Here is a 24,228-nt window from a genome sequence, read left to right as displayed (position 1 = left end):
AAGTCTTCATGTTAATAGTGACTAGGAAGATGCTCATGTGTTGCATGGAACATCAAGATGCATTTGTATAAGTAGTTTATCTAGTGGGAGAAAAGGATAAACGAGAGAAGGCCTTATTTGCAAATGTGAAGAGGGGTGTGGGTATATTTTTGCAAATTGCCATAGTTTCCTCCCTATCCATCACATATAAATCGGACAACATATATTGCAGGATGGCAGGCACACTATCGTCACCAACTCTGTTTTTTTATAAGAGTAGAGATCCGTGCCTTGGTGTTTATCACGTCTTGATTTGGTAAAACAAAGAACTAAGTCCTGATCTGGTACCCTTGAGGATTAACCCACGTGATCCAACGTGCCCGCAGTGACGCAGACATTAATCCATGTATGATACTAGTGTATGATACTACATCTGTAATGCATGGTATCATATGTTGGTATCATACATGACTATATTTATTGTCATGTATGCCATAAAGTAGCACATCATTTAATATGATACGGTATGATGATACTCTCTTTCTTCATTTAATTTTATGCCATCTCATCAAAATTGCTTAGTTGACATACATGATATCTATGATATTTTATTACAATTAGCCTTAGTTTGTGCGTACGTCTGTCTGAGCAGCTAATTAAGCAAGCTTTTTTTAACTCTAAGCGATGATGACAGGGGAAGAAAGTGTCTTCAAGATGATAGAAATATATACGCCCACCCAACAAGCTATGAGCAAGCAAGCAAAAGCCAGCAGGAGATGGCAATGGTGGACGCCGAGGCTCCCTTTCTCGAGGCCAGGGAGGAGCCGCTGGCCGGCGTCTCCGACTTCCGCGGCCGCCCCGTCTACCACGCCACCTCAGGCGGGTGGCGCTCCGCCATCTTCGTCGCCGGTATGCACACTGCATCAACAACAGCTAGCGGACAATATTTTACTAGATCAACTTAGCAAACTATGTACTGTAGAAGGGGAAAACGCCTCGTGAGCCGCCGCCCCTAGCGGTTCCCTCCTCCTTCGCGCTCGTGGTGGCTAACCTCGCGCGTGGCACCGTGCTGGCGGCAGCTCGTCCTGCTCTGGCGCCGGCAGAGTGCTTTGCTCCTCGCGCGCCGGGGTGATGTTGGCCAGATGTGCGGCTCTCAGATCTTGCACGGACAGCCCGGTTCCTGGTGGCCCTGAACTAGCGTGGCCGGCGTGTTGCCGCCGGATCTCGCCGCGGTCAACGCGGCTTGTGTGGCTCCTAGCGCGCCGATAGAACTACGAGTGCGGGCGTGCGGCCTGTGGCGGCCGGGGCCCTCTAGTGGCACTGTGGCAGTGGCGCCGGCGATGTGTGGGGCTGCTGTGGCGCGTCCGGTGGTGGCGCGAATCGGGTCTTATCCAGCGCCTTGTGGCCGAGCTCTTGGGGTGCTCCATACGGCAGCCGATGGCTGAGTGCAGCCTCTAATCCATTCAGCGGACTTTGGGAGGCACGCCACCGCTGGTGGTCTTTGGGTGGCGACTCGCGCCGTGTCTCGGTCTGGCATTGGTTAGGCGGATCTCGTCCGGCTTGATCTGGTGATGGACGGCTGCCCCCACGGCATGCCTGCCTTGTCCCGGGCCGCTGGACATCCGTCGTGTTAGCTTAGCAATATCGTTGTCTTGGCAGATTTGGCATCTCCGCAAATACTGGATGTGTGAGTTCACTCCGATCCAGGATTTCGATGCCAATCTATACTTCTCTGGCAACCTGGTGCCAACTGCCAACAACACAGAGGACTTCATTTATTGTGATGCTCTTCAATAATACAGTATAAGAGCATCTCCAACAGGCGCCTAAAAAGAGCTCCGTACACTAAAAATTAGTTTTTTTGGCGCCCAACAGCTCCAGCCGATGCTGTAGCGCTAAAAAGTTTTGGGCGCGCGCTGAGAAACGCTATCGTGCGCAGTATATTTTGGGCTCCGGATTATGCGCGCTTCACAATTTACACTGTCTTCTTTTTGGGCGCGCGTCTTTGGACATCTGCTAAAGTAATGTTGGTTCCGGCGCACTAAAAATACTAAAGTGGCACGCTATAACTTTTATTGGGTGCGAGATTTTTATGTGACCATTAAAGTCTCAACAATTTCAGGTGAAAGCCATAGGTTTGGCCAACCATGATCGTAATTGACATGACATTGGCGGTTTACGTTCGCTTGTCGAAGACTAAAGCTTACTCAGTCTTTCTTTTCTGGGTGAGAACCCATGGTCTAGGACCTAGGCGGTTGGATCCTACGAGGATGACATTCATGCACAATTTTCTTGATAAATGCATTACTGTGGATGAACCTACGGGGAGCGTCATTCGGATGTTGTCAATGATGGGGTTCTTGTGGATGTTTTCCTGCCGTGGGTCGCCCGTCACGCTTGATTCTAAGGGTCCTTTTAATTTCCCCTTTTTCTTGTTGGCTATGCGCATCCAAGTCATGAAGAGGCTAGATATATATTCATTGTGTTTTGTATTCACTTGATGCAATATTTTTAATGAATTACTAGTACCCATTATTAAAAAATGCTAACAAGATAGCGATGCATATGCAGTGGTGGAGGGCGCCGGCAGCTTCGCCTACTATGGCGTGTCGGCTAATCTGATCACGTACTTGACGGGGCCGCTCGGCCACTCCAACGCTGCGGCAGCTGCGGCTGTGAACGTCTGGACGGGGACGGCCAGGCTCTTGCCACTGTTAGGCGCCTTTGTCGCCGACTCCTGGCTAGGCCGCTACCGCTCCATCATCCTCGCCTGCACCCTCTACGTCCTGGTAATTATTTAGGAAATTAATCTTTTTTTGCGGGAATAGGAAATTAATCTCCTCTCTCAACTTTTTTGTAAGAATTCTCTTTTAACTACGACTCCCACCATTTCATAACATATTGTTTACAGATTTTCTCAAAGTCACATATAATAGGGTTTGCCAAGTTTATTAAGAAAAATATTAACATTAATAATACCAAATAAACATCATATGAAAGTATGTGTCATGATGTATCCGATGATATTATCTAGTGCCATAGATGTAGCTAATTTTTCTGTAAACTTGCTCAAAGTTGTCAAAGCTTAACTTCCCAAAATTTTGATGTCTTTGTGGACAAGAGCCAGCACAATTAGGATTAGACTTTTTAAAAAAGGGAATATATTAATATCACAGAAATATCAATTACACGCAGCCTCTGCGCCAACAAAAAGTTACAAAGACATCCAAGATGCACATTGTCCGAAAAGAAAAAAACAAAGGCCCCGCCAGAGTGATCAACTCCTCTCAGCAACAGCACACAAACCACCACCAAAGATAACACCTGGAAAATATAAAAGGTCTCCAAAAGCAACGCCTTCAAGAAGGAAACAGTGCACAAGCATCATCGTCACCCGACCCAAGATCGTAGGTTTTCACCCTGAAGAAAGACCGAACTCTCAAAACAATACCTTCAACAAGGCAATTGCCAGACACAACCAATGAAGGTCAGACCTTAAGTTTTCATCCTAAAAGTCACCACTCGGTACCCAAAGAGCACCACCACTAATGAAACCCTCCACTGTTGTCGCCCCCACTTGACATTGATACTGGAAGCTTTCAAACATCTGGCTGACTCTACCACCTTCAAGGCCCCCTCCGCCTTACTGATCCTCCTATCTCAGCCATCAAGATCTTCTCCGCTGCTATCTGTGCATAGAAATTGACATGCTGACATGTCCCATGGTGTCAACAAATAATAGAGCTTCGCGCCATGCCCTCCTGGAGCCACGTAGGCTGATATGGACACGCATGAACGGATACTATCCGATCCAGATATCCATGGGCAAGATCTCTAGCAGTAGTTTGGGGACATGTTGATGGCCAGATCGAGGAGGATTGATCAAGCAGAACATTGACATGATGCGATAAGAGCACAAGGACCGCCACCACACCGTTGCCTCCACCAAGCCGCCGCCATTGCCGCCATTACGGAGGACACAAGCCCGCGGCTCTAGGCGCAAAATCTGACAGAAACGGCAGCCGCACTGGCCCGTCCGGCAGACCAGCACAACGCTTGATCGGCAGCAGTACGGCGCACAGATGAGGAGGCAGGCCAACGGCCCAACCTGCCGGAACCGAGCAACCGCCCAAAACATCGTCGTCGTCACCAAGGGAGACTCTGCCGTGCCATCGACCGCAGCGGCTTCGCCCTGCAGCTTCCTCCGGGGTGACGGAGAGGACGGGTGGTTTTTTCGGGGGTGGCGGCGCAGGATCCACGATCCACCCATGTCACCCGCACGGGAGCGATTATTAGCTGATCTACTTAGTTCCCCCTAGCCATCCAACTAAACATTAGATCTTAGTTTCACAATACTCACACTATTGATAACCCTTATAAGATCCATATTTTTAGATAATATTAATTCCATGCTCTATTAGTATAACTTGAATTATTATTTCTCAAAAGTTCATGATTAGACATTTGCTCCAAAATGTGTGGCAATGTTAAAAAAATTTAAAGCAGGTGTACCATAATTAATATAGTTTCAAATTATTAATGCTAGATTTTAGTATATTGTTGATGACACGTGCATTACACATTAAGGGTTGCCACGTACATTAATTGCACAAACACTCACAAGTCAAAACTACTCCTATATGTGCAGGGTTACGGCATGATCACTCTAGCATCCACGCTCCTTGCTCAGCAACCGTCACTAACCCTGGACAATGACTCCTCTTCGCATCCTTTGTCGTTGCAAGTGGCCTTCTTCTACGCCTCCCTCTATCTCATCGCCTTCGCACAGGGTGCTGACAAGCCTTGTGGCCTTTCCTTTACCGCCGATCAATTTGACCCTGACCACCCTAGCGAATGCGCAGCCCGCAGCTCCTTTTTCAATTGGTGGCACTTTTCCATAGCCGTTGGTATAGGTATCGCCGTTAATGTCGTAAGCTATATCCAAGAGAATTTTGGTTGGGGAATTGGTTTTGGCATGCTATGCACCGTAATGATTTGCGCCTTCGTCGTGTTCCTCCTTGGCATTCCTACCTACCGCCTCCACATGTCCATCACTGGCTGCGGTAGCCCCTTTGCCCGTCTCGGCCGTAGTTTCATTACTCTTGCCAAGAACTCAAGCTTCTTCTTCCGCACTAAAAGACACCAAAATGAAGATGAAGATGTCACAAGCAACTTGGAGGAGGCACGTGGCATGCTAAGGCTATTGCCAATCTGGGTTGCATGCCTAGCATTTGGCGTGGTGTTCGCGCAAATAACTACACTCTTTAACAAGCAGGGCTGTACCCTTGATCGTCGTATCTTTGGCGGCCTAGAGGTACCATCAGCCACGTTGCAAACGTTCTGGCCAGCAGCCGTCCTATTGTTCGTGCCTCTCTACGACCGTGTTCTAGTGCCGGCATTGCGTTGCGTGACAGGCATCCCATCAGGACTGACGCTGCTGCAGCGAATAGGCACGGGCATGGCTGTGTCGCTAGCCGCCATGTGTGTGGCGGCGTTGGTGGAGGCTCGGAGGCTAGAGATGGCGCGGCAACACGAACTGGTTGACGATGGTGGTGCGACAGTGCCGATGAGCTGGGCATGGCTAGTGCCACAGTACATGATGGTCGGGGTGGCGGATGTGTTCGTGATAGTTGGGATGCAGGAGTTCTTCTATGACCAGATGCCTAAAGAGCTTCGTAGCCTTGGGATAGCGCTCTACTGCAGTGTGATTGGCGTTGGCGGCTTCATAAGTGGCGCTCTCATTTCACTCATTGACCGCATCACCCGTAGCGATGGCGGCGACAGCTGGTTTTCTGATAATCTCAATCGCGCCCACCTCGACTACTTCTACTGGGTGCTCGCCGGCCTCAGCGCCACCGAGCTTGTGCTCTACATCTATTTCGCTAGATCCTACGTCTACAAGGACAAAAGAGACCGTGCAGAGTGACAACCTAGAATTAGCAGTGGTTGTATTTATGCATCGATCGATGTAGTGGATGATCAGCAAACATATTTTTTTTACTCCACTGGACTGTGGTAACTTATGTGGTATTTGAAGAATATGTATCTTTGGTTGGTTTATATGATACCTGTTTACGTTTTAGTTTTTCTGCTGGATCGCACTTGGCTTTGTAATAAACTTGTGCATGTATAAAAAGCAATAAAACCTTTCCTTTACAAGGAAAACCCGATCGGTAAAGAAGCAACGCATTAGCAAGTGGCATAAGTAACCCTACGGGACTCTCTACGTCTTCATGATGACAATGCATTTGAAGATAAAATACACTTATAAATCAGGTTTAATCAGCCTGCACCTCAGGTGCATATTTTAGGTGACTTTTCTGTTGGTGAACCATGAGCCTTGTTTGGTGTATGAAAGATAATCGACTCTTTGCGTGCATCTGTTAGAATTCAAACTGTATAGAGATAAGACTCTATTTAACTTGTGTTCTCCCTCTATCTCTTCTTCTCTCCCGTATCTTCTGTAACCTCTCGATCTCTCGATCTCTCTCGTAGATCGCAACTTGTACGCCAAGGCTATTGCCATATATATATCAATGCGGCCTGAGACAAAGGGTTCAACGCTTCCAACCTATTTTACATGGTATCAGAGCCTCTTCCTCATAGATTAAAGATCGCATCTAGCTACCTCCCAAATATCGCATCAAGCTTCCTCCCTCGATCGAGATCATGTCCACCACCACCGCTGCATCGCTGTCCGGCACCTCGGGCGCGCTCACCACCTCCCTGTCCTCCACCTTCGCACCATCCTCGTCCAGCACCACCGCAGGGTCTCTCGGATCGCCACCACAGGAGAAGCTCACGAGGGGAAACTTCCTCTTATGGAAGGCCATTGTGCTGCCTCAGATTAAAGGCGCCCAGATGGAACACCACCTCGACGGGACGAGCCCGCCACCGCCGGCCACCCTCACCGTTACCAAGGACGGCAAGGAAGAACAAGTCTTCAACTATGCCCGACCTCTCTGGTACGCACAACAGCAGCAGCTTCAAGGGTATTTGATGGGATCCCTCTCCCGCGATATCCTTGCACAGGTCGCGACGTTACAGACGCCGGCCGAAGTTTGGAGCGCCATCCACGCCATGTTCGCCGCTCAGAGCCAAGCCCAAGCCATCAACACCCGCATCGAGCTCACTAACCTAAAAAAGGTAACATGACCATGGCTGAATATCTTGGCAGGATCAAAAGCCTCACCGATGAAGTCGCGTGCACTGCCGCGGCCCTCTCCGATCCAGAAATCGTCTCCAAGATCCTCGCTGGCTTGGACATGGAGTACAATCCGATCGTGTCTGCCCTTGCTGCTCGGGTGGAACCCATCACCGTCCAGGAGTTGTACAATCAGCTGCTGAGCTTCGACGCCCGCCTCACCCTCCTTCATGGCGGCGATCTTTGGCAGTCATCTGTCAACTCTGCTGTTCGTGGCCGCGGTCGTGGGCGCGGTCACCAGGGGCAGAACCGCGGCGGTGGCCACGGACGCGACACTCCTCAGGGCGACGGTGCTCGCTCTGGTGGGAGCTACAGCTACAATAACGGGGGCGGCTACAACAACTCCACTAGCAGTGGCGGCGGCTTCAACTCCAACAACAGCCGCCGGCCTCCCGCCTCGCGTCCTCGCCCCCGTTGCCAGCTCTGCAAGAAATCTGGCCATGAGGTCATGGATTGCTGGCATCGCTTCGACGACAATTTTGTCCCTGATGCTCGCCATGTTGCTGCTGCCATGCGCGAACAAGGAGGAGATGGAGTCTGGTACGTTGATTCCGGTGCCACCGACCATGTCACCAATGAACTAGAGCAACTTGCTCTTCGTGAGAGGTACCACGGTGCTGATCAGATCCATACTGCCAGTGGAGGAGGTATGGACATTTGCCACATTGGTCAAGCTTCAATTAATTCCCCTAGTCTTAAACATGATCTCGTCCTTAAGGATGTCCTTCATGTCCCACAAGCTGATAAAAATCTTGCATCCATGTCTCGTCTAGCCACCGATAATAATGTCTTCTTTGAAACTCACCCTCGTTATTTTTTCATCAAGGATCGGGTAACGAGGGAACTCCTCCATCACGGTAGATGCATTGGGGGTCTCTACCCAATCACATCCGGAGCTCTTAGTCGCCAGCGTCGTCAAGTCTACTCCTTCATCAAACCCTCCTTGGAAAGGTGGCATCAACGATTAGGACACCCATCTTCAGTAATAGTGAAACAAGTAGTCAATAAGGACAATCTTCCTTTGTCCCATAGTTCCATTAGTGAGTCTGTTTGTGAAGCTTGTCAATGTGCCAAGAGCCATCAGCTTCCGTATCCTAAGTCTCATAGTGTCTCTCATACTCCTTTAGAGCTTATTTTTAGTGATGTGTGGGGCCATGCCCGAGATTCTTTTGGAAGAAAAAAATATTATGTGAGTTTCATTGATGATTACAGCAAATTTATTTGGATTTATTTGCTCAAGTATAAATCTGAAGTTTTTTCTATCTTTCAAGAATTTCAGAAACTTGTTGAAAGACAATTTGATAGAAAAATTCTGTCAGTCCAAAGTGACTGGGGAGGGGAGTATGAGAAACTCAACTCTTTCTTCCGGAGCATTGGGATTGCTCATCATGTGTCTTGCCCTCATGCACATCAACAGAATGGCTTTGCTGAGCGCAAACATCGCCACATAGTTGAGGTTGGCCTCTCTCTCTTAGCTCATGCTTCTATGCCTCTCAAGTATTGGGATGAAGCTTTTATCACCGCCACTTATCTTATCAATAGACTCTCTAGCAAAGTCATTGGCAATTCCACACCATTAGAGCTCTTGTATCATCAAAAACCTGATTATAACTATCTTAAAATCTTTGGGTGTGCTTGCTACCCCAATTTGCGTCCATACAACCACCATAAACATGAATTTCGATCCACTCAGTGTGTCTTCCTTGGTTATAGAAATCTCCATAAAGGGTATAAGTGCCTTGAAATTTCTACCGGACGTATCTATATTTCACGTGATGTTGTTTTTGATGAGACACTCTTTCCGTTTGCCAAACTTCATCCTAATGCTGGAGCTTTGCTTCGTGCTAAAATTGCACTTCTACCAGATTTTGATACACCTTCTGATCACGGGGGCGAATTAACTAAACTTGGTCATGTGCAAAAATCCCAAGGAAATTCTGATTCTGTTGCAATTTCTAGTAATGCAACCTGTGATTTCATGTGTGAGGAAACAAACAAGGAGGGCGCGGAGCACGGTGCAGATTTGGCTGGCAGCACGAGATCCCATGCGGATCCGCGCGCTCAGCCTGGCACCTCTGTCATCACGCGATCCCAGGCGGATCGCCTCGTGGGCCTGGACTCACATGGGCAGGCGGCCGACCACGCAGACCGGGTGGAGCTCGCTGGTCCCGACGCGTCGGCCCTCACCACGTCTCTGCGCACCGATTCGCCCGCCAGCTCATGTGCGGCAAGGAGCGAATCTCCCGACGCTGCGTCACCACGGGCCTCCTCAGCGGCCGACCGCGGGTGCGTGCCCGGTCCCACAACGACCAGTCGCGGTTGCGCGCCTGGATCTTCGATCGGTCGGGCGCCAGAATCTGCCTCGGACCAGGAGCCTGCGGATTTGTTCTCTGCCATAGACAGGGAACCGGCTGGATCTTGTGTGGCCGATATAACTTCACCAGGATCACTTGTTCCATCGTCCACGGCGTCTGCTCCTGTACCTCCTACAACTTCACTTCGGCAAACAAGGTCCCGGTCAGGTATTGTGAAAGAAAAACAGTACAATGATGGTACTATAAGGTATGACAAAATTAAACGTGCCTTTCTTACCACTACCGGTGAACCAATTCACTTGCATGATGCTCTTGCTGATAAGAATTGGAAGGAAGCCATGGACAATGAATATGATGCACTTATGAAAAATAAGACTTGGCACTTGGTTCCACCAAAACATGGAGACAACATTATTGATTGTAAATGGGTGTACAAGATAAAAAGAAAGTCTGATGGAAGTATAGATAGATATAAGGCTAGACTAGTTGCCAAAGGATTTAAACAGAGGTTTGGAATTGACTATGAAGATACCTTTAGTCCTGTTGTTAAGTCTGCTACTATTCGACTTGTCTTGTCTATTGCTATTTTCAGAGGTTGGAGCTTAAGACAGCTAGATGTTCAGAACGCGTTTCTTCATGGTGTTCTTGAGGAAGAAGTGTTCATGAGGCAACCATCAGGTTATGAGGATCATAGCACACCATAGTATGTCTGTAAGTTGGATAAAGCATTATATGGTTTGAAACAGGCCCCAAGAGCTTGGTATTCCAGATTAAGCTTGCAGTTGCAACGCCTTGGGTTCATACCATCCAAGGCAGATACCTCATTATTCTTCTTTAACAAAGGCAATGTTACTATTTTTGTACTTGTTTATGTTGATGATATAATTGTTGCTAGCTCAAGTACAGAAGCCACTACCTGCTTGCTTAAAGGTTTGAAATTAGAGTTTGCTCTTAAGGATTTGGGTGATCTTCACTATTTTCTTGGAATAGAGGTAAAGAAAATTAAAGATGGCATACTTCTCTCACAAGAAAAGTACACAACTGATATTCTCAGAAGAGTAGGATTGGAGAAGTGCAAACCAGTTAATACACCAATCTCTACCTCAGAAAGCCTCACAGTGGAAAGTGGAGAAGCTCTTGCACCGGAGGATGCAACAAATTATAGGAGTGTTGTAGGTGCTTTGCAATATTTAACTCTTACACGTCCTGATATTTCCTATTCAGTGAACAAGGTATGTCAATACTTACATGCACCTAGAACCACTCATTGGACTGCAGTAAAGAGAATTCTAAGATATCTCAAGTATTCAGAAGGACTTGGACTTCAAATCACCAAGTCTTCTTCTTTGCTTGTAGCCGCATACTCAGATGTAGATTGGGCAGGGTGTGCTGATGATAGAAGGTCTACAGGTGGTTTTGTTGTATTTCTGGGAACAAATCTTGTGTCATGGAGCGCAAGAAAACAGGCCACTGTCTCAAGATCAAGTACAGAGGCTGAATATAAAGCCTTGGCGAATGCTACAGCTGAAGTAATGTGGATACAGACACTACTCTATGAGCTTGGAATTAAAGCTCCTCAGGCTGTGAGATTATGGTGTGACAACATTGGTGCAACCTACCTCTCAGCCAATCCTGTTTTTCATGCACGAACAAAACAAATTAAAGTTGATTTCCACTTTGTCAGAGAAAGGGTAGCTCGGAAGTTGCTTGAGATCAAGTTCATCCCTATAGGGGATCAACTTGCAGATGTGTTTACAAACCCGCTTACTATGAGAGGATTAGAGAAGTTTACATACAATCTCAACCTTGGCAAAGCTTCATGAGGTTTAGATTGAGGGGGAGTGTTAGAATTCAAACTGTATAGAGATAGGACTCTGTTTAACTTGTGTTCTCCCTCTATCTCTTCTTCTCTCCCGTATCTTCTGTAACCTCTCGATCTCTCGATCTCTCTCGTAGATCGCAACTTGTACGCCAAGGCTATTGCCATATATATATCAATGCGGCCCGAGACAAAGGGTTCAACGCTTCCAACCTATTTTACAGCATCTACGTTGTACTTGGTGTTTCTAAAAAAACAAGTCGATTACCTTTAAGTGGGAAAACCTGTTCCATCATATCCGCTTGGGCTGAATTAAAATGTCGGTGAAACTTTGCATACCCGCAGCATGAACGCCGAGCTAATACAGATTTTCTTCTCTAAAGAAAAAACAAGGTACTGCAAGGGATGGAGCGTCAGAGTATGAAAGATAATCGACTTGTTTTTTTAGAAACACCAAGTACAACGTAGATGCGCGCAAAAGATCGCACTCACACCACACCTTCTGTAAATTAGATGCATCACCACACAGCCACAATCACACTGGGGTCTATCTAAGATTGTAATCACGGTGTTTTAAGATTGACGAAGTCATTACCTGCTTCGATCCTGTCCCGTTGAAAGAATAAATATAGATGGGGAACGTCAACCCCAAGTTTTGTTCCCTTGTGTGTTGGGGTTAATTACATCCAACTTTACTAGACGGCCACCCAAACTATGGTTCCTTCTCAGAAAAATGAAGTATTCTACCGCCATCATAATCGGACCAGCAAGCAGCAAGCCAGCAACGCAGGCTCAGCTGGCACATATCTATATGTAGATGAGCCATGTGCAAACCAGGACACTTGAAACAAGCGCGCGTCTCCCATTGACACCGACCGATAGGCGTTGCGAGATGGACACCGAGGTGCCCTTTCTTTCCGGCGTGGACGAGGATGGGCTGCCGCTCGCCGGCGTCTCCGACTTCCGCGGCCGCCCCGTCTACCGCAACACCTCGGGCGGATGGCAAGCTGCCCTCTTCGTCGTCGGTACGTACACGTGTAGGCACTGCCCTACCTAAGCCTTTCATCGGCGACAACTGATTTACTCTGCCGTGCGGAATGCATGCAGCGATGGAGCTCGCCAGCACTTTCGCCAACTACGGCGTGTCGGCGAACCTTATCACGTATCTGACAGGACCATTGGGCCACTCCAACGCCTCAGCGGCGGCCGCCGTGAACATCTGGTCGGGGACGGCGAGCCTCATGCCTCTGTTGGGCGCCTTCCTCGCCGACTCGTGGCTGGGGCGCTACCGGTCCATCATACTTGCCAGCACCCTCTATGCCCTGGTAATTATAGTTTTTTTTTTCAAAACAGAGGCAAAAGGATTGCCTCATCGATTAATTAAGAAGAAGAGAATTGCTCGGTTAATTTAGAAAAACCGGACGAAAACCGATACAAACACTACAAAAGTGACACTCCAGAAGCGACTCACTCTCACGACCACGTAGACGGTCCACCAAATGCTCCCAACACACACTAAACCACAGCCACTTCTACGACTCAAAAGACCAAAGCCACGTGGACAACGCGAAACACTGAGCACTACCAATCATGAAATTGCAGCTGCCTTCCCTTTAGCATCATCAACCAAAGAAACCTCCAACTGCTCACTTGACAGAGGCGAAACTTGTCCTTCAATCGAGGCCGCCGACATGTCCACCTTCGTATGCTCCACTGATAGACTTAGGCATAGCTCCCTAAGCTCAGGCATGATCTGCAGCACCGGAGTCACAAGCACGGCGATGGACTCGCCCTCAGTGGAAGACACCATAGGAGGGGAGGTAGGCACCGACGATGAATGGACTCCAACACGAGGGGAGAAAGAGCCATACAACTCCTCACCCCTGTCTTCCACGGAGCAAACACCGGCCACACAAGGAGAATGTGACGTCAGAGTGGTCTGCAACAGAGCCGGCACAAGGGATAGTCTACCCAGAGCAACCTCCGCTCGCTCCAGAAAGCTCTCAACCCGCGCCACACAACCTTGCAATAGTGCAGTCTGATCAGCCAGTGCGGACTGCAACATCAGCTCGGACGGGGTTGCCGAGCCAGCAGCAACAGAGACAACAGATGCCCAAGACCCACGGTGAAGTGCCTTCGAAGGGGGTGTGGATCTCACCGAACCCTCACATGAAGCAGGAGCAACACGATGCACGGTGCCGAGGCGGGACACATGCGGCACATCAAGGCATGATAATGAGCTCAGAGGACGCCGGGGGTTGCGACATTCACGCGCACGATGACCATTCTCCAAACAACGAGAGCACCGCAACGGATCTCTGCAAACAACCGCACGATGCCCATAAGCAAGGCATCTACAGCATCTACCATGGAGCCAACCAGGGATGGGACGAGGAGGACGAGGAGCCATCATCGAGGATGGCGACGAAGTCGAACGATGCGGGCCGCGCCGCAGTAGCACCTCCTGCCAACCCTCACTTGTGTCTGTGTCATGGCCCATGCAAATCCCTTCGGAGTCGAGGGCTTTGGTGACAGTCGGCGGCGTCTGGGGGGCCACCTCCTCGTCGTCATCTTCGTCTTGTTGTCAGCAGCGGAGGCCCACAACACAGCTCGTGGTGCATCGGTCAGCCCGTTGCCCATGCCAACAACGATGCTTTTTTGCATTGTCGGGCAGCGTCAAGGCCATCTCCTCTCCACAGCCCTCATTGTCTCCATTGGCCGGGGCCACAGGGGCCGGCAACAGGGCTCGGGCTCGCGGTGCACTGGTTAGCTCATGCCCCATGGCAACAACGGTGCTCTTTGCATTGGCGGGCAGCGACAGAGCCAGATCCTCTTCACAACGCCCATCCTCTCCATTCGCCGGGGCAGCAGGGGCCGGCAGCAGCACACTTGAGACGACACCGACAAGAGGGACGGGGGCGGCATGAGTCCGGACAGAAGCAGATGTTGACGCAGGATTGAGACGGGGCGTGCACGAGGCCTTCACACCCCCATCCTCCCTCCTGAATCTGCAAGCTGGCGGCAGCGGCCGCGGTCGAGGGACAACGCCAGCAGCCGGGATGGTGCTTGTAGCCCAAGTGCACGACCCTACTCCTGCCTTGGTCTCCACGACGCTATCAGCCCGGGATGGCGATGCAGACGGCGGAAGGACGACGGCTGCAACAGCCGGAGACGCCGCCGGAGCGGCGGCCGCCGCGGAGGCCTCCTCGAGCGGCATCGCAGGGCGAACCGGGGCGCAGGGCGGCGCTGAGGACGTGGGAGAGCGCGCCTCGGGGCACCCGGATCCGGTAACAGCGGCCGCAACGGAGCATGGAGGCCGGAGATCCATGCGTCGGCGGCGCGCGCCCAGCCGCCACTTGCACGGACGCGACAGCATCATCCTTCCCATCTGCTTGACGTCGGGCTGAGCCTCGCAGGGAGAAGAGAGAGGGCAAGCAGGGGACTCCGGATCTGGCCTCGGCAGCTGCAGGGGTAGCCGGAGAAGGGAGATCGAGTCGCCGGCGCCGGGGGCGCTCACCCGACGCAGGTGCGGTCGCGGGAGCCCATGGGCACTAGCGGGCAGTCGGAAGTGGTAATTATAGTTTGACTTCTTATGGTTAAGCCTCTCTTAGTTTTGTTGATTGTTGGTTTATGAATTATGATAGCTAACCAGTCTTGCCAGCTTGTTAAGCTTGTCTTAGTTTGAGCTTAGAATCCATGCACCAACACAGTCAATTAGAGCACGCAACGACCTTGACACATGAAAACTTGTTGCTTAAAACTATAAATCGATATGATCAAACGGCTAGAAAATCTTCTAGCCCAAGTGGTAATGCAAATATGCAATCTCAAGGTTGACTCTGATCTGGAGATTGTTGTGGATCATACATGTGTTTGTTAATTATATAACTATTCTGATCAAAGTGCTAGAAGACGTATTGTAGCCCGAGTGGTAATGCAAATATGCAATCTCAAGGGTGACTCTGATCTGGAGGTGGTTGTAGGATCATGCATGTGTTCGTTAATTATATAACTATTCTGTTCAAATATCTAGAATACGTCCTCTAGCCCGAGTGGTAATGCAAAGGTGCAATCTCAAGGTTGACTGTGATCTGGAGGTATTTGCGGATCATGCATGTGTCCGTTAATTATATAACTATTATTAATGTCATCCTAAACATCTCATCAAATCAAATGTATGAATTCTTTAATTAAACATGCCCGAACAGCTAGATAACGCGCTTGAGTGGTAAGGGTATCTCTAGGTTGGTACATCGTTGACAATGATCTCGAGGTTTGATGGTAGAAGAATTTGGAATATTTGGTTTGTGGATCATGTATATGCTCACTATATAATTAATGAAAGGTTGAACATCTCATCAGATGTTTGAATTCTTCACTTATCTATAAAATATAGTATCACACATTCATTTCAAATAGGGGGTACCTGTTTTTAGAGCTTAACGTTTTTGAATTTATTATAGTCGAACTAAAGGAAAGCTAAAGATGCTTAAGGAATTTAATTTTACTTCTTTTTGTCACTTATACCAATTAAATTCTAAATTAAGTTATTGTACAAGTTATAGTGCTAATAATTAACTTTAAACAACTTTAACTAAACTACTCTTCATCCGTTTCAAATACACTCAATTCTATATTTGGACACAAGGGTTATCAGTGATGGTGAAATGTCTATATTGTCTATCTCTTTTACCTTACAAGTTTGTTAAATTACCTCCTATTCCTCCCTAAAAAAGACAGGCGGGCACAAGCATAGGAAATTAGCTAGCTCTTCGTCTATAATAAGTATTAAGGGTGTTCTAAAAAGGAGGAAGTACTTCTCATGGTTTGTGTATATGCATTTAGCTTGAAAATGTATAGCTATATATATTTAATTGACATAGATGTACCATAATTAAACTTTTTTTCAATTTATTTGTGCTACCTTCTAGTATGTCTGGTAACACATGCATTTCACATATGTAGGGTTATGGCATGATTACTCTAGCATCGACAATCCCAACACAACAAACGTCATCTCTCGACAACGACTACTCTTCCCACCCTTCATCGGTGAAGGTGGCCTTCTTCTACATCTCCCTCTACCTCATCGCCATTGCGCAAGGCGCGGACAAACCCTGTGGCCTGGCCTTTGCCGCCGACCAATTCGACCCCGACCACCCCCAAGAATGCGCTGCCCGTTGCTCCTTCTTCAATTGGTGGTACTTCTCAATAGCCATTGGTATTGCCGTTGCCGTCGCCTTAGTCAGCTACATCCAGGAGAACCTTGGTTGGGGAATTGGATTTGGATCTCTATGTGTCATCATGATCAGCGCCTTCATTGTTTTCCTCCTCGGCAGCCCCAGCTACCGGCTCTATGCGCCAACCCCAGGTTCCCAAAGTCCCTTCACCCGCCTCGCCCACAACATTGCCACACTTTTCAGGAGCTTGAGCTTCTCCTTTGGGACAATAAGGCAACACCATCCAAAAGATGGAGATGACACGACCAAGTCGGAGGAGGTGCGTAGCGTGCTACGGCTGCTACCTATCTGGACGGCGTGCCTGGCGTATGGTGTTGTGTTTGCACACATTATGACATTTTTTAACAAGCAAGGCCGCACCCTGGATCGCCGCCTCTTTGGCAGTCTAGAGCTGCCGCCAGCCGCATTGCAGACATTTGGACCAGCAGCCATCTTGTTGTTCGTGCCCATATATGACCGTGTGTTGGTGCCAGCACTACGCTGCATGACAGGCAATCCTTCGGGGCTAACACCGCTGCAACGTGTGGGCACCGTCATGGTTGTGTCACTAGCCACTATGTGTGTGGCCGCATTGGTGGAAGCCCGACGGCTAGAGACGGCACATGAGTATGGTCTAGTGGATGACGCCCGAGCAACAGTGCCAATGAGTTGGGTGTGGCTTGTGCCGCAGTATGTGATGATCGGGGTGGCGGATGTATTTGCGATGGTTGGGATGCAGGAGTTCTTTTATGACCAGATGCCAAGCGACTTGCGTAGCCTTGGCTTGGCGCTTTACTTTAGTGTGATGGGCATTGGTGGCTTCATCAGTGGCGCTCTGATCTCCCTCATTGACCGTGTCACCAGCAGCGGTGGCGGGGATAGTTGGTTTGCAGACAACCTCAACCGTGCCCATCTTGACTACTTCTACTGGCTGCTCGCTGGCCTCAGCGCCATCGAGCTTGTGCTCTATATCCGCTTCACCATCTCGTATGTCTACAGGCACAAGAGCCTCCACTAAGAGCGTGCCTCTACAATTGGATGAGTACCCATGCTGTTGTATTCTTAATTTCTGACGACGGACGCCAGGATGATTGATGATCAAGATTTCTGACTTTGTCACCCCGTTGGGTAGCTACTTGCTAGTAAAGTTATATCACAGCATTGGCGATGTCACTTGATAAGTCCTGTGGCATTTCAGATTATGTCTGTTTCATATTTTATGAAACATGTTTCATTTTTATTTTTTACAGGTTCAAATTGAAATATGTAAAAAAAAAGTTGAGCCTATATGGCAAGGATCCGACACAAGTTTTATTTGTAAAAAAGAAGTTAACAAAGAAGACTCAAGTAAGTAAAGCCCATTTTAAGCAACCGTACCGTGAGATTACTTAAGTGTTCGTGTTGACAATGCATTTGGAGATATTATGCACTTTGGAGCATAGGTGTACGTTTTCCTCTATCAAAACTATACCAATATGACATATGTACTTTGAGATCATTCTACATGTTTCCCTACAACTTCCCTCGGCAAAACTAGTCCCCTGACGGAGCGTGAACTTTTTCTCTAAACAAAGCAGCGCTTTTTCCATTTAGAAAAGATTCGGGAACAGCTGGTTGATCATGTGTTTGGCCACCCGATAATACTACACGCATGCGCAAAAGTCACAGACTTTCACGGACCCTGTTGTGTGGCCTTCACTAATTGCCCCCCCCCCCTGTTTTAAGTGGTGGGCCCACCTCATTTTATCAAATCTAAGCCAATCAAATCCTAAACACCCTGTAAAACTATGTAAAACCCCTGTGTGTGTAGCATCTCTCTTGGCAGCCTCGTTCCCCCACATGTTTGCTCACCCCAGCCGGCCACACACAAGGGCATCTCCAAAACGGACCCTCAAATCTTTATTATATGTTTGGATTATAGTGTAAAGACCACCTTTGCCATTAAATGGAACAACCCCGAAGATAAATTTTGTGATTTTTTAAAAATGGAGTCATTTGAAACCCCGAAGAATTTTTGAAAAATGTGAACAATTTTGAAAATTTACGACCATTCCCTTGAAATTGTGAACACCTTTTGAAATTACAACTTTTTAAAATTATGTTTTTTAATATTTTAAGCATTTTTATAATAAGTAGAAACAAAATATGAATAATTTTCAAATTTTCATTGAAATCTATCGAAAATTTACAAAATTGGAAAGGAATAAAGAAAATAGAAAATAGAAAGGAAAAACCAACCAAAACAGTAAAAAAAAGCAACCATAGAATGAAAAGATAAACTGTATGAAAGGATCCAACATCGTTGGTGGATGCGTTAACCAATTTCTAAGGACCCAACGGCATAGGTTGGATTAATCAGACGACTGTGAAGCAGATTGATTTCTCCCATGAATCAGTCGAGTGATTCTTAGTGCTTGTCATTCTGCTATAAGATTAGAAAGAGAGAATTATCGACAAATTCAAGAAAAGGAGACTAACGAAAGTAACCAAAAACCACCACAAGTATGCATAGACGCATACTATCACATTCAACTTTACTCTATGTGCTCAGGTCCAAACGCATGGACGTGTGATTAGTGTGCGGCGGAATAGGTCCCCAATTTCCATGGGACTCAAAATTCGTAGCACAAGGCAGCTCATAGCCGCCAATGACTTTTAATCCGGGGTCTCGTATTTGAGGCTCCATCTCTGCGCCGACTCCATAACCTCAGAATTGCTGAGGCACGCATTTGGGCTAAAATCAGCAACATTGGCTTGGCCAACGTTCTGCCTAAGTAGTTCGCATGAGGCACCCCCCTCCCCCCGCCCGCCCATGTAATGCTCATCCTCCTTGCCCTCTCTACTTTCGGTATTAGAACATTGCTTGGACATCTTGCACTCTATGTACTCTCTTTCTCCTATCAATGAAAGATACGCAAGCTCTTTCGTATTCGGCAAAATTATATATGTCGCTTGATGACTCGCGTCAGATGTCTTCCTCTCACTGGATGCGGCCAGCCCATTACCACCGTTCGCATACCTCGTGTAGTCTGTAGCCTAACGTAGATCAATTTGTGGGTTTTTTTTCTATTAATTCCACTACACCAAAAAACCAACATGATGTTAAAAAAAACTCACAAATTTTAACAAATTTCCTGAATTAAAAAAGTTCATAATTTAACAGAAGTTTGTGAATTCAACAAAAGGTCACAAACACGAAAAATACTCAGGAATTTGTTTTGTTAAATTCAAGAAAATGAAGAATTCCCAAAATATTCACGAATTTAAAAAATGTTCATGGAGAATTTAAAAAATGTTCATGTAAAATTTTAAATATATTCATGAACAAAATAGTTCACAATTGCTTTCGGGCAAAAATGGTCACCAGTTTGAAGAACATTCTGAATTAAAATTGTCTGTGAACTAAAAAATGAACCCTTTTTGAAAAAAGTGAACTATTTCTGAAATCCAAGCAAAGAATTTAAAAACCATGGACAATTTTTAAAATTAATGAAAAATCTCTTGAAATTTTGAACTACATTTGTAATTCCGAACACTAAAAGGTGGGAACATTAACAATTTTTAAAATTTCAAGTATTTCCTGAAAAAATAAAAACCATTTGAATATTTGGTAAAATTATATTAATTATTATAAAATTTGGAAAAAATAAAAAGGGAAAAATTGAAGTAAGTACAAAATTGGAAACAGATGTAGGAAAAAGATGAAAAATGTAAAACGTAAACAAACCAAGTAAAACCAGCTGCCTTGTGAGCATGTGTCGCACGATTAATGGCCAAGCCCGCTCCAAGCGTGTACAGCGGGCCATATACTGCGGGCTCGTCTATACCTCGCTCCACGCTAGTTTGACGGTATCCTCGCCTGAAGCGAGCGCCATACAAGGCTGCACCACGTGCGCGGGAGTCTAGTACCTGTTTTTTTTCGTCTTAATTGTTTTTACTTTTGTTTATACCTCCAAATATTCTAAAAATTTCAAACATATACTTTACATACCTTTTTAAAAAATATTAATCATGCATTTTAAAAATGTTAAATATGTATAGAAAAAAGTATCCGACAAAAACATATACAACGAGCATGGGAGAAAATGGACATAAAACAAATGTATAGTAAAATGTTAATCATTTATTTGGAAACGTGTAAACATGTATAAAAAAATGTTCCCAATGTACGCAAAAAAAATAATATGTATGAAAAACAGTAGACATAAATAATATATGCTTTTAAAATTTGTTAATAATTTGTTTCAAAAATGTTAAATGTGTACAAAAATGAATTCTGATGTATCCAAAAAAATGTGGAATGTATATTAAAAAAATTGAACATCAAAATATAATTCCTTAAAATGTAGATCATGTATAAATATAATGTTAATCATATATTAAAAAAATTCCAAACGTGCATCGAAAAATGGTCTTGATGCATACGAAAAATGTAAATTTGCAGGAAAAAGTAGTACTCCAACACAAATATTTCAGAAAATGTTAATCATCTATTCCACAATGTTAATCATGTACAAAAATGTACCTTGTGTATACGAAAAATGTAGAACATGTATTAAAAAAATTGAACAAAAACATAAATTATAAAAAATGTTTGCCATGTAGCATTTTTAATCTTCTATTAGAAAATTATAAACATGTATTAAACATTTTTCCTGATATATACCAACAATGTACAACATATATGAAAAAGGTAGTCACGAGACATTATTCTTGTAAAATGTTAATCAGCAATTTAAAAAACGTTAAACATGTACAAAAAAATGTTCCTAGTGTATACATAAAATGTACAAATGCGCCTTAAAAATATAAACATGTGTTGAATTAAAAAGGAAGAAAAAATGTAAATACCAAAGAAATGAAAGAAAGAAACAAAATAAACACCTCAGAATTGAAGAAAAACATGAAACCCCCGAAGGCCATGAAAACGCATGTGGAAACGAAGAATGACTCAGAAAAACAAAACCAAACCAAAGAAAAACGAAGAAAACTGATGAAAAATAAGAAAGTAGAAAAAAACAAAGAAAAATAAATTTAGTATAAAATAAATAAAAATAATGCAAGAAATAAAAGAAACCAAAGAGAAAAAGGAACACAGGAGAGCTGGAGAAAAACAGTGCAGAAACAAATGTAAAACAAGGAATAAACAATAGAAAACCGAAAAAACGGAAAGGAAAAGGAAAAAAGAAAAGCCCTTGAAGAAATCAAAACCCCAAAAGAAAATTAACTAAAAATCAGGCCAAAACTGGAGTAGAAGCCGACACAAAAAAAGACAGGAAAAAACCCACGAACTAAACCCAGCTCACGAAACTCAGAAAATCCGAACAAAACATAACGAATTGAAAATACAATAGACGAAATTGGCCGGCCCAGTAGCTGCAGTGCAGCGATGAAGCTACACTCGAGATGGAATGAACACTTGTACTAAGTGAGATATAGCTCCCACGATATACGGCAGTTGCCACAAACTGGAGGGGAAATGCACAGTGTGCAAACTGATGGACCGGCCCAATCCAATTGTGAATATTTTTTGAAACTACGAACAATTTTATATAAAAGGCGACCATTTTTAACATGTTTTTAAATTTCTTAAAGAACAAAATGTTTAGAAAATTTGGATATTTTTGAAACACTCAAATATTTTTTGAAAACAGGAACATTTTTCAAAAAGTGCAAATATTTTAATTTGGAACGATTTTATAAAATCCGAACAAATTATTTTATTTTGAACATTTCATGTTATTGAGAACAAATTTTAAAATTCTGGACATTTTCTAAAACATAAACAGTTTTAGAATTTTTGATCATTTTCTGGAATATCATTGAATTTACAAATTAAAATTTTTCTAAATGTCTGAACAATTTTTCAAAAAACAAGAACACATTTTTGGATAGGTTTGAACATTTATTGAAATTTTGATGTTTTTTAAAAAATAAGAAAAAAGTGAATCGGAAAATTGAAAAACTTAAAAAAAATTAGAAAACGGGTAATATTCACGATGGAACCTTGGTCCCAAAATTGGGAGCCCTTAGCTCATAAATGGCCGGCTCATATCTTGACGCTCATTCGGTCCTTATACACAGCGTTGACACTTTGCTGCAGAATGCGGCAAATAGGAAAACACAAGAACCAGGCCACAACATGTTTCAAGATAGTCACGTCATTTCGGACTACAAAACTGAATTTGGTTGCCAAAAGCATGAGAAAAAAAACAAGAAATAGAGAATTTAACTCAATCTCAGAAAGGAGACACATATGGGTTTATTATAAAATAATTACACGCGTCCTCCCATTATAATGCTGACAATGATCCTAGAGATGGATAGACAGAGATCAAAAATAATGTTTAGGTTGAGGAAGTACTTATTGATAACACAAACGTCGACATTGATAATAATGATGATAACATCAGGACAACTAGTATTGATGTTAATTGGATACTTCGCCTATTGCGGATGTTGGTGGTTTCTTTTATGTTGTTGTATTTGATCCAATAATTTTGGTTTGTCTTAATTCTAAATAAATTGACATTTTCTAGCACAAAAGGGCACTAAAAGTGACTTATAAAATTTGAAATGTCCTATGGGTAGATATTCTAGAAGCGTTTTGGAACTATTCTATATCAGGATTCTGTCAAATGGGAAACATTCGATAGGGATTGGCTTGTCTATTCTAACGACCTCAACGGAATCTTTTGATTTGGTTGTAAAGGCAAGTTGACAAATGAGGGGCAAGATGATTGGATACATCTTGGTAGTAGACTTAAAGAGCATGAGACAAGTGCAAATTATGTTTTGAATATGATCACTTGGTATGAGCTGCGTACCAGATTGCGAAAGTATCAAACTAGTTATAAAGATGCTCGGCGACAACTTGAAAATGCGAAGGAGCGCGGGAGAGAAGTTTTTTTCTTAGAATTGGTGCATTATTAAATTTCTTGCCAAGCATAATCTAGACTTTCATGCTATTAACAGCAAAAGGTATGGAGATAGCAATGCATATCTCTTGGGTTTGGTAGAAATGTTTTTGCAATTTGACACAATTATTTAAGAGCATGTTCATCGTATTATTACAATTTACATATGAAGAAACTCCTACTCATTATCTTTATTATAAGAATCAGAATGACTTGATACACTTGCTTCCTTCTGCCATTAAGTCTAAGATTATTAAGAAAATAAAGAGCGCAAAGTATTTCTTGGTCATACTTGTTTGTACCCCTGATGCAAGCCATCAAGAACAAGTGTATTTAATTATAAGGTATGTGGACTCGTCTTCAAATGCTCGTTCGCACTCTATATGGTTGCACATATGAACTGGTTGCATTACAACCATCTTTATTAACAGAGTGAGCATGTTGTCATTCTCTTGGACAACTAATCACATGCAGGCAAGGTGGTAAAGCTGACAATATATTGACCAACTCCAATGCTTAAAGATGTGAACGCAGTCCCTGCATTCGAAATTGATGGAAGTTCTAGTTTTGTTCTGACTGAAACTTCTGTATATTTGACCAAATCTATAATTTTTTGGCTAATATACAACATCAACGAAAGTATATTTAATAATGGATGTGATGGAGCTAATTTGATCTCATACATGTTTATATATTTGCAACAACAGAGTAGATGCTAGGTTGAAAAACTTAGCGGTGATGCGAAGCTAATACCTTAACTTTTTATATCCATCTA

The 24,228-nt window shown here is 44.8% G+C and overlaps 2 protein-coding genes and 1 non-coding gene across 3 annotated transcripts; all 3 read left to right on the top strand.

Annotated features, from left to right (window-relative positions):
* Window positions 1–4,281: 4,281 nt before the first annotated feature.
* On the top strand, window positions 4,282–5,989 carry LOC123186702 (protein NRT1/ PTR FAMILY 5.10-like). The gene has a single exon (XM_044598418.1). It carries the CDS (start codon window positions 4,637–4,639, stop codon window positions 5,903–5,905), a length of 1,269 nt encoding a protein of 422 aa, XP_044454353.1. The 5' UTR covers window positions 4,282–4,636; the 3' UTR covers window positions 5,906–5,989.
* A 1,210-nt stretch (window positions 5,990–7,199) lies between these two features.
* On the top strand, window positions 7,200–7,334 carry LOC123038493 (small nucleolar RNA Z247). The gene has a single exon (XR_006417890.1). It is a non-coding gene; the product is annotated as a small nucleolar RNA Z247 (small nucleolar RNA).
* Window positions 7,335–12,209: 4,875 nt separating this feature from the next.
* LOC123038291 (protein NRT1/ PTR FAMILY 5.10-like) lies at window positions 12,210–17,778 on the top strand. Its single transcript, XM_044462155.1, has 3 exons — window positions 12,210–12,342; window positions 12,425–12,642; window positions 16,283–17,778. Exons 1-3 carry the CDS (start codon window positions 12,210–12,212, stop codon window positions 17,552–17,554), a joined length of 1,623 nt encoding a protein of 540 aa, XP_044318090.1. The 3' UTR covers window positions 17,555–17,778.
* Window positions 17,779–24,228: the final 6,450 nt, after the last annotated feature.

The sequence above is a fragment of the Triticum aestivum genome, chromosome 2A, assembly GCF_018294505.1.
Source record: "Triticum aestivum cultivar Chinese Spring chromosome 2A, IWGSC CS RefSeq v2.1, whole genome shotgun sequence".
Classification (NCBI taxonomy): domain Eukaryota; kingdom Viridiplantae; phylum Streptophyta; class Magnoliopsida; order Poales; family Poaceae; genus Triticum; species Triticum aestivum.
The sequence above is the reverse complement of the archived record's forward strand: the minus strand, read 5'-3'. Positions and strand labels throughout refer to the sequence as shown.